Consider the following 11514-nt stretch of genomic DNA (forward strand, 5'->3'; position numbering starts at 1 on the left):
TAGTCGGCCATCACTGGAAAGAGAGGCCCATTGGACATGCAAACTTTATATGCCCCAGTACAGGGGAACGCCAGGGCCAAAAAAAAAAAATTGGGAATGGGTGGGTAGGGAAGTAGGGGGGAGGATGTGGGGGACTTTTGGGATAGCATTGGAAATGTAATTGAGGAAAATATGTAATAAAATAAATAAATAAATAAATAAAATGTGCAACTCAGTATTGACATTGTTAAGTCATCAAAATAATTGATAATAGTTAAATGCCTCTTAAATATACATGATATTTTCTGAAGGTAAAAGTAATGTGCATTCAACTAGTTTTTAAAATCTATTTGGAATATTAAACATGATAAAAGTAGAAGAAAAAAAACAGGGATGGGAAGAGGTGGGAGATGGACAGGGGGATTCTAACTGAAGAACACGGAAAACCCTCAAGGGAGAGGGCCAATGGAGAGAAAAGGGGAGAAGGAGGTGTATATCCTACAGTGTAAAAGCAAACTCACCATTGCAGTTGCCGTTGGACAGGGAACTGAGCAAGGTGTTCTGTTCACACTGAAATAAAATAAATGTAAAGAATAAAAGCACTGTGGAACAATGAATAGCCGCCCATGGAAAAGTCGCACATTCCTTTCTCCATGTTGAGTAACAACAATCAGCACCGCCAAAGGTTTTGTTCCAGGAGGGTTTCAGATGCTGTGGGCATTGAACTAGGAAATGAAGAACGATTATGGGCTGGAAATGAGCATACATTCATTCAGCAGATTTTTTGCTCACTTAGTCAGATGTTAGAACATTTTCTGAAAGACTAAATTTGTTTTGATCTGACATCAAAATTTATTTCATACACATTAGCCCCACAAAAACGCTTGAGAAACATTTATCACACGCTAGACGTCAGGAAGTGAAAACAAAGCGGTTCTGTATCATAGCTCAGTGTCTCTACCAGCAGGGCCTCGGCAATGCAGTTGCCTATCAAAAATGTTGTGTGTGTTGTTTCTTTTCTTGGCTATGGGTAAGGACAGTGCATAATTTTTCAGTGTTTATTCCATACCCAAGTCTTGAAGACATTAACAATTGAATCTTTGCAAAGCATTCTGTGGGGTTACTAATCTTGTGTCCCATTATGAGGGAGGCAAAGATTAGAAAGCTAGAAAACCAGGCCAAAGTCACAAAGCTAGGGACATCTCAGTCTGGAATCAGCCAATGCCTTTCCAGGTTTCCACTGCCTGTACAGCTTCTTAGAGTGCTCTTCTTAAAGGTGGGGTAGAGATCGTTACCCCTACATGTTGCCCTGTGCTACAGATAACATATTTTTATCAGATTACTTAGCACTTTCCTGAGATTCAATATTTCTTTTATTCGGTATTCAAATAATGATATTTCACTGTGTGGCTGTATCTTAGGGACTGGCCTTCAGCAGATGGACATTTCCTTTCTCCCTCTTATCTTCTCTGAAATCTCCTGTACAGAAGAATTTTAAATAATTTATCTAGATACTCTACTTTTAGGAGGTGAATTATAACTTCTCAAATTCCTAATAATTGACTTAAACAAAGTGACTTCCTTCCACAGTATAGCATACATAGAAAGGGTTAAAAACAATAGATGAACTTAGGGAATCAACATTTCCATCAATGGTAATCAGTCTTGTTTGTAGTATGTACCTTGGATGGGATGTAGGGCTTTGCCCCTACAATGTTCCTTCCTAAGGATCATAACCCTAGTCTGACCATGCAAAACACCAAACGAATTCTAATACAGGGCATTCTACAAAATACCTGGCCATTCTTGATCAAAATTTTCACAACCTTTAAAACAAGAAAATTTGGGAAACTTTTAGACAAGAGAATCATGGAGCATGGCAGTTAAATGTAATGTGACACACTAGCTAGAATCTCAGAGCCTCCCCCCATCACTAGATAGATAGATAGATAGATAGATAGATAGATAGATAGATAGATAGATAGACAGACAGACAGATAAACAAATAAGCTACTAGCCAAAATAAGGAAGACAGAATAAAACATAAATGAATGTGTTAGCTGTAACTGGTACACAAGGCATTAACATCTTAAGTGTTATGAGGTATACAGAACCTATCCTATCATCTTAGTTTCTCCATAAATCAAAATATAAAAAACTAAAGTTATTTTTAAAATATATTTAGTCCTAAGAAAATGCCAACTATAATGCCATTATGCACACTGTTGGAAGCCTTCTCCAGCTGAAACCTAACTTTACAAATGGCTGATAGCCTGAATTGAAGGAGACAGGTGGCAGTATCAGGAATGCAGGTTCATTTCAGGCAGTCCTGGATTGCCTGAGGATTTAGATAGAAGATATTAAATTAGACAAATTTCTTATGGGTCCATGAGATTATTTAAAACTATATCATTTTTTCATAGTACCACTTTTGCATGGTGATTGTGAGCTAAACTCCACAAAAACTACAACAGTGCCCTGTCATATACAATAAAAGACTCTCTGAAATATATAGGCACAATGTCAACCTGAACCACTAAATATAGAATTGAGTTTCAAATCTGAAAACACTGGCTGTGGTCCTCAACATTCCACTGAAAGTGAAAACCTAAAGGCACAAAGGCAGTATGCATTTACAACCTGTAGGGTCCCAAAGATTCTTGTCTTTAAAAGGTTTACACTAGAGAAAGTATCCAAGGAGCTAAAGAGATCTGCAACCCTGTAGGTGCAACAACATTATGAACTAACCAGTACCCACGAGCTCTTGACTCTAGCTGCATATGTATCAAAAGATGGCCTAGTCGGCCATCACTGGAAAGAGAGGCCCATTGGACATACAAACTTTATATGCCCCAGTACAGGGGAACACCAGGGCCAAAAAGTGGGAATGGGTGAGTAGGGGAGTGGGGAGGAGGGTATGGGGGACTTTTGGAATAGCATTGGAAATGTAATTGAGGAAAATACTTATTTTATATATAAAAATTTATAAAAAATTAAAAAAAAAGGTTTACACTCGTTTATAGTCTGATAGCATCATCTCACAAATGTTAATAATTACAGGAAGAGGAACTTCACACCTTCATTTTCAACTGTGATCATGAAAATCATATATATGATCCTATATAGGAGTTTGGGGCAAAGGTCATAGGCAGATCAGGTCGAGAATTATGGGCAGAAGCATCTGGCTGTAGACAAAGGAATGGCCCTCTGCACAGTTTTGAGACCAGAAACAAGAGGCCTAGATTCTCCGATACATGAGTAACTAAGAGATACATGTTCAAGGATGTATGAGAAATTATCTGGAGAGTCAAGGAAAGTTTCATGAGAAAGACAGTCAACCTAATGAACCACATTAGCTAAGACTGCACAGAACTAAGGATTGATTCCAGCACTATTCTAAGTGGTTTGCATATTTTAACTATTTGAATCCTCATTGTTACAAATGAGGACCCTGAAATGCAGGCTCATCTAAATCCCCACAGCTGGTGAGTGGCTCTGGACTTGAGGGTTCAAGGGCAAATTACACATTCACACTGGCTCATTCCGGTGCACATCTGATTTGGTGCCTCTGATCACCAAGGTTTCTTACAGAAATAAAGAAAGCTGAATATTAGTCAGGACATGGTACACATCTATAATCCAAGCGCTTGGGAGAATGGGGCAGAAAAGTCATAAACTAGATAGGGAGACCCTGTCTCAATTTTAAAAAGAAAAATAAAGGAGAAGCTAGGAAAGGAAGAAAAGGAAAAGGAGGAGGAAGGGAAGGAAGGAAAATTGTGTAATAAGGTTATAATGTCAATAACAACTGCTTATACTTCTATAAAGCTCTTTATCAAGCTTCCTATTCTGAAGAACTAGGCTATCACATATTTATTTTAGGTCCATGATGAACAAATTTCTTAAGTGATATTAAATATTGTCCTATACACGGGTTATATTGTAAATGAATAGGCAGATATACAATACTAAGGGTTTTTCTGATGAACAGGTCTATAAGAACATGTAAACTCTGTCGTTGTTTACCTGTGGATATTTTCAGTATTATACATGTCATGAAGCTAGGATTCCTACCTTGCTGACATCATCAAGTGGTTGGCTGCTGTCACTTTCCTTTAGGATTATTTTCATCAAATCAGCACTAAATTTCTTTGCATTCAGGAAAACAAGTGGGTTGTTTATTGAGATGATTTTTATCTGTTGCGAAGTTTCCTTTTAAAGTGAAAAGAGGAAAGGATTTAGAACTCTGAATCAAGTCAGAAAAATATAAAACAAACAAGCAAACCAAAAAAAAAAAAAAAAAAAGAAAAAAAAAAAAAAAAAAAAAAAAAAACAACCCTATACCTGATCAGACTAAATCCTATTAGTCAACATAACACTCAATTGTGGATTGCTATCTCTTAACTAACATATTCGTTATTGTAATTTATTTGTAAGTCTTAATGGAATACCACACATATCAAGGAAGTAGACACTTAGTCTTGAGAAACATTAGTAATAAAGCAATCCACAGCTTTTCAGAAAGCGTCTCTTATTTCTATTTATCGGTCCAAGTGAGGTAATAACCTAGACCATCCTCCACAAAGTGCATCTTCTATCCAACCTATCAATTCAAATGAACTTAATTATTGTTATTTTGCATGGAGGTCGTTCAAACTCAGAGCCTCATATATGCTAGGCAATGTTCTGCTACTGAATACGTCCTTAAATATCTGTCAGTATTTCAATTAAGCTGAACATGTGTCTCCAAGTGTCAACTATCATCTCTTTATACAACACTGATGTAAGCTCGCCTCTAACTAAAGTAAAACTGCAAATAATTGGTAGTCCTCATTGAAAGTAAATCATAAGAGATAGTATTGACACACAGGTTTACCTGGCAAGCTCTGGATTGCACTGCATTGCCCGATTGTAGGATGGGGAAAGAGAGAAGAAACGGTTTCGACACAAAATCTATCTACTTTACTCATCTGTTCAGATATTATTAACAGCACTTTGGTGCTGCCCAACCAAACCCCTCTTTTCTGTGACTCTGGGATGGGTATCTGATTAAGATGGTCAATCCTGTGGAACAGTAACTCCTTACCAACCAAGCAAGGCGTTACTCCTTCAGGCTTTTGTATTCCCATGAAAGAAGAGATGCAGAGAATAGCCATGCATGCAGGCAGAAGAAATAAAGAATTAGGTACATAAACATGGATAATTCAGAGACCTCACTGTTTGCTCATTTTTTAATAAATGTTTAAAATATATATCAGAGTTTCTGAAATTATGAAGATATTTAAACTCTAGAAAGTCACTACATTGCAACAACAAAAAATACAAGGTAGCAAAAAGACTGAGCTGTCAAAAATCACTTTTAATCTAGCTGAAATCAGGTGGAAACTGAAAAGTCAACAATTAATGTTTAGTTCTGTCATATACAGTCATCAGATTTGATTGTTCCAGTTTAAGATGTAAAACTAAATCATTGTTAAAGAATAAAAATTCAAGTTGCTGCAATTCAGAAATTCTCAGCAGAACTGAGTTTGTTGCAGAAGACGTACCGAGTTAGAAAATGGGGACAGTGCCATTTTAAGTCAGATAAAATTCTCATTCAACGGTGTATGTGCAAATGACATTCAATATTAGTCACATCTCTTATCCTTATGGAAGATATCAGGAAACTATTGAGATGTAACAGTTTTTAAAAACAGGGATTTTTATGAGCAAAAGTTGTTACTTGTGTGGGTGACAGAAGAAAGAGAAATTCCTAGCATTTGTATCTGTGCTACAAATCCCTCATTCACTCGTAGTTACTTTCTGCCCAACAGGGCAAGGATTATGCAGTTTGCTCGTCAGTGATGTTTAAAAGTAAAATTCATCAATCTAAAATCACATCTGTCTCAAAGATAAAGATGTCAGTGGGGACGACGGAGCTATGGGTTAAATTCCATGGAAAAACTATGAAAGGAAGAGAAAGGCTGGCTTGGTGGAAAACTTGAGCCTGGGACAGCTTCCAAGGCTCTGAACCAAGCAGCCCTCTGTGAAGCAAGTCTCTTATTAAAAGAACAAACCATTCTCCTGGGTGTCACAGAAAGACTCCTGACGTTACTTCCTGTTTTCAGGCTACCTGGAAAGACCTTGACATTGGTCCTTTTGGAAGGAGGCCAGTTCTCTGTGCTCTGAGGGGAATCATAAGGTAATGAAGGAAGTGAATACGAGAGTAAAGGAGAAAATGTTAACCAAACATTTATCAAGCAGGATCAGAGTGAGGGCGACTTCTACAAATTGGCTAAAATGACTCAAGTGAACACTTCTGTTATTAATTTTTCCCTACTTTAAACCTTTTATTTATTTATTTTTTAACAAGAAACTAGAAGAGCCCATTCCTTCTTAGCGGGCTCTACAGCTGAAGCTGGGGTACAGCTAAAGGCAAAGATCATTGGCTAAACTCAGTGGGTCGCAAAACAAAAGAAAAAGACAAGTGTTGGAAAGGAGCCAGGCATGCCCTGTAATCCCAACACTGGGCAGATAGAGGCAGGCAAATCTCTGTGAGTTCAAGGCCAGCTTGGCCTACAAATAGAGTTCCAGGATAGCCAGGGCTGTTACACAGAGAAACCTTGTCTCTAAAAATTAAAAATTATTAAAAAAAAATAAAAAAACAGAAGGAAAGCAGGAAGGCAGAAAAAAGAAAAAGGAAGAAAAGGAGGAAGGAAGGAAAGAGAAAAAGGAAAAAGTAGAATGGGGGCCCGGGTAGTAGAGTAAAGCAAGAGGTGATTTCCTGGAGTTAAGAGGGAGGTGAGGAGGGTGGGGTGAAAGCAATCTCGTATGAAATTGTCAAAGAACACCTTTAAAATTTAAAAGGTAACAGGGCTCAGATACCCTCATATGACACCCTTACACAGGAGCAAGGCAAGACAGTTTATGTAAATTGCCTTTTTATGAAAATTCTCTGAGTTTCATAATTCCATAATTATTGGCATTCTAGATAGAACCTTGGACTTAATTACTTTCAGCTAATAATTCAGTATCACTGTATTTTCAAATAACATTTTAAAAATTCTTTGAGAATTCCATACATACATACATACATATGATCTTATTCACCACCCCAACATTGATTAGGTCATTAAAACAGCAGTGCATGAATGACCTTTGTTTTATTTTTTTTCTCAATTCTCTAATTTTCTTTATCATTTAACGAATAAAAAGGATGCCAATTTGGCTAATTTTATGCAATTTAGCAGTGGAAAAGAAGTTCTCAAATGCCTGAAGTAATCTCTGCCATAAGTCAACCATGAACTGAAATTCTATGAACCATGGTGTGATTTAATTAGAAACCTAAATTCAAGGAGGTTTTCTTTTTCCCTACTAATTTATTGCATGTCCATTGCATACTGCCAAGTGTGGCACTCACACATATACCACTGGAATGATGTTGTCAAATGGCATGCTTTATCGGATTTTATGACCCTTCAAAACTGTCTCGTCCACAAATGTTAATACTTGCACAAGAAGAAAAGGAAGTCAGACTTACATCATGCATTTCTGTCTTCACCTTCAATTCCATTTCTTTCATGTCTGTTATGCTTAAAGTCTTTGCCCTACATTTAAGGCAGATTAAAGTTACAAGTCATTCCCTTATTGCTGTATTAAGAGAGAAGAATCAAAACAACAGGTTGTCTTACATTAAAGTTACATTAGAAATAATGGGGTTTGTACTCTATGTTAATTTCTCTGTAAGATATTGGTAAATCTGCATTTTGTGAGAATATTCTGAAGTGGAGAATAACAGCATAGCTGCCTAACTAGACATTAGTAAATAGAATGCATCTTATTTAAGTCCCCAGAATTCAAAAGCTTCAAGCTGTAAGAGTTACAATGATTGATAAAAAATTATAAATTGTTAAAGGACTAAAGATGATATGAGGTCTCATAAAATGTTATGAGAAGAGGGGAAGGAAAGGGCTCAATGGCAAAGAAGAATATGAGGAAGATGAAGAAGAAAAACAAAGAAAGAGGAGGAGGAGGAGAAACAAAACAAGACAAGAATCTGTATTTGAGGATTCTATATAGGGGAAAGTGTATTTTATATTTTTAAAGTCACAGGCTCAGATTATTTCATAAATCATTATCATTCCAGGGGACCCATGAGAATGGAGTATGGCAAGTAGTAGATGGACCCTGGGAATGCAGCAAAGATCTTCTCAAAATAAATGAAGGGGTTAATGATGCTCAGCCAAAGGACACAGCAATAAAGCCCTTCTCAGCAAATGACGGGGCTTCTAGAACATGAAGATGGCCATTTAATTTCCTAAGTGATGATTCAGTAATCATCAAGTTTACATCTTACTGAATGCTATATCCTTTAACTTGTTTTTAAATGCTATAATAAAGATATGGCCAGGAGATTTACTTTTTATTAGATGTTATGAAATTTGTTATAGTTTGTGGTTTTTCTTTTTAAATCCAAATGCTCACAACAGTTTTATTAACAGTCAAAACAATGGCAGCAACTCAAATGTCCATCAGTGGGTGAAGGGACAAATCTATTCCAAGAAATGGTCTCTGCTCTGGGAAGACAACACAAAAGACTCGGCACATATTAGCACACACATCCATCTCACGATAATTATGTGCAGTGAAATGGGCTCTCAGAAAAGAGCACACCCCATGCTTCAGTTTATGTACAATGCACGCAATGTTACCTACTGAACTACGACATGGCTTGTTTGCTTTTTAAATGGCCCTCAAATGTCCACGTGTTGAAGGCTTGGCTTCCAGCTTATACTGCTAATGGAAGGCAATAGAACCATTAAGAGCTGAAGGATAATAGAAGGGAATTACATCACTATAAGTGTGCCATTACAGGTGACATTGGCACCATAACCAGTCTACCTGTTTTCCAGGCATGTAGAAACAAGCAGAATTATCCCACTGTGCATTCCATTATGGATACACTGGGCCCCTGCAACCTCCAAATCATAGGCAAAATAAAATTGTCCCTTCAAGTTGATTTATCTCAGGGATTTGTTATGATCTTGATGGTTCTCTTTGTTATGATCAATATTAGTCTATGTCATATGTAGAATATATATGTATATATGGAGAGAGAGAGAGAGAGAGAGAATATTTAAATAAAGCCTTACCTTGGGAAGCGTCCTAACACGATAGCTATGGTGCAGATAACACCAAACAACAATCCCACATTGGCAGCAAAGCATATTGTAAAAATGTAAGTACTGATCCATATGCCCTAGAGACACAGAAAAAAAAATGTGGCTACTTCTTTCTCACTTTTTCTCACAACTGTAAAATCCTCACAATTGTATTCAACAGCACTCCAGTGAACAAATCTCTAAAAACTGACTTCCTTATGAATTCGCTCTCTCCACTGTCTCTCTGTCTCTTTCCTTTCACAAAGGGCAGCAGGTTATGAGGTGAGTGGAGTACAGATGAAGCTATTAGAGCTGCTTCTTGCCTTTCTCCATGTGGGCTTCAGGGATCAAACTCAATTCATCAGGTTTGGCAGAAAGTGCGTTTACCCACTAAGTTATCTCACCAGCCCAAAAATACATTATGTAATGTGAATAAAAACCCAGAAACACAGAAGCATACCAGGGCTCCATCAGCCTTCAGCAACATAAGTGGGAAGGTTCATTGCTTTACCTGTAAGCATTGCCAACCATTGATCAAACCCCAAGTACTAGACTTCAGATTGGAAAATAGTTGGTTGTTATGTATGTGCTCAAAAATATGTCAAATTTCCATCATTTCTTATTGAACATAATGATATTACACATAGCTATTTGCAGGTTTTTCTCACTCGCAACAGGTTTCTATTTGCTGTGATTACTGTACAAATATCTGATATAGTCTGTCACTATTCTCAAAGCGCTATGATTACTGCATAAATAACTGATATAGTTTGTCACTCTTCTCAAAGCCTAATTGAACAGGCTTCAACTAACTGAATAAAACTGAATAAAACACTGGTTTTAGATCTACTCCTAGAAAGATAGTTATTTATAAAAGTTCATTTCCTATAAAGGCTAAAATATCAGGGCTGACTTAGTTCTTAGAAGACTTCAAAGATTTTTAGGAAAAAAATTTCTCTTCTAATTGGAATTTTAACTTTAGAAGTTTGCCCACCACTTGAAATTATAATCTCATAAGATTTTATAATATAAACCTGGTATTTCTAAGCTTAGTGATGAACATAGCTTCAACAGCAAAAAAAAAAAAAAATTATGAAACCAAGAAAGGTTATACGTCTAAACATAAAACCATTTATTTATAAAATAGTAGACTGAATTATTTTCTAATTATTTCCCCAATAACCTATACATTTGCCTGTACCTGCAATGCTAGCTTGTTTTCTTTCTACTTCAATGTTTTAAAATACTTTCCAAACATAACTTCAAGTTATCCACACCAAGAGATTGAAACCCCACTCTGTAACCTAAAAATAGGATAAAATCTTGGTGACAGCTGTATCACACACCCTCTTCCTAAGACTGAAGGGTTATTTCAGAGGGGGTGGAAAGATTGTAAGAGCCAGAGGCAGTGGATGACTACAGCAAAATTGTTTTCTGAGTACAGCAAGACAACTACATTTATAAACTAGCTCATATGCAACAGAGTGTATAAGACATGAGCAAGCTTAAACTGGACAAAATAAACCTGCGAAGAGGGGAGAAGTAAGCACAAAACTCCACCTCTAAATGAGGACACTGCTGCAATTCAAAGTTTGCAGGAGAAAGAGAATCAGGTTTCTCTAGGGGTGTGGCCTCTGGTGGGTTAACCACACTCTCTAGGGCATAGCCTGACTCTTACAGCATTTAGGCAACACAAATTGAACCACATTTAAAAAAAAAAAAAAAAAAAGCACGAAGCTGAGTGAGTAGCGGGTGGGGGAGGGGTGGATCGAGGAGGAATTGGAGGCAGGCTGTGAAATAAAATACAGTGTGGAATTCTTTATCTGAAGAAAAGAAACACAAAACACAAAATGTTTGCTTAGAAAGGAAATGGGAAATCTTGAGAAAATAGATATATATTAAGACGCATTCATTCCTTAAACAAGTCTGAAATAAATATCTCTACAGTGGATTTATTTTAGACTTGAAACAATTTTCTTGTGCCTTATCCACATAAAACTGGTTTAAAATAAGCAGTTTTGCAAAGCTAAACCAGTGGAAGCGAATGGAGGGGGTTTTAACCTTGAAAACCTTCTGCTCTATATGTTTTTATCATGAGGTCACCCCAGCCTGCCACCCTATAGGCTGGGACACAGTTTTTCTCTTTAATTCAGAAGAACTCGCCATCATTTAACCCTTATTGCACACACTGTATCTCTCCTCTTTAGCCTATGATATATTTAATCATTTACACAATAGTTGCAAGTTCCACTTCCCATTATGATTCTGAGCTCTACCTATCCTCGGTGCTGAGCCTGCCTCAGCGTAGCAGAACAGTACCTAGTCAGAGTACTGAGCCCCACTCCTCCCAATCAATCTCCATAATTACAGAAGGACTTGGGGATTTTAGGATCTTGAC

The 11514-nt window shown here is 37.1% G+C and overlaps 1 protein-coding gene across 8 annotated transcripts in view; it reads right to left on the minus strand.

Annotated features, from left to right (window-relative positions):
• The window catches only part of Slc26a7 (solute carrier family 26 member 7), a 121699-nt gene that overhangs the window by 14597 nt on the left and 95588 nt on the right, over positions 1 to 11514 (minus strand). For 4 of the 8 annotated variants that reach the window (XM_029476360.1, XM_029476359.1, XM_029476362.1 and 1 more), the window contains 7 exons: positions 9108 to 9214; positions 7496 to 7562; positions 6033 to 6140; positions 5063 to 5090; positions 4853 to 4872; positions 4051 to 4188; positions 501 to 549 (listed from right to left, as the gene is read on the minus strand). In XM_029476360.1, coding sequence (XP_029332220.1) covers positions 501 to 549; positions 4051 to 4188; positions 4853 to 4872; positions 5063 to 5090; positions 6033 to 6140; positions 7496 to 7562; positions 9108 to 9214 — 517 coding nt within the window. Of the gene's footprint in view, positions 1 to 500; positions 550 to 4050; positions 4189 to 4852; positions 4873 to 5062; positions 5091 to 6032; positions 6141 to 7495; positions 7563 to 9107; positions 9215 to 11514 lie in introns of those variants that run through there. The other 4 variants (XM_021160580.2, XM_029476363.1, XR_003836456.1 and 1 more) reach the window with 3 other exon arrangements.

This window comes from Mus caroli, chromosome 4 (genome assembly GCF_900094665.2).
Source record: "Mus caroli chromosome 4, CAROLI_EIJ_v1.1, whole genome shotgun sequence".
Classification (NCBI taxonomy): Eukaryota; Metazoa; Chordata; class Mammalia; order Rodentia; family Muridae; genus Mus; species Mus caroli.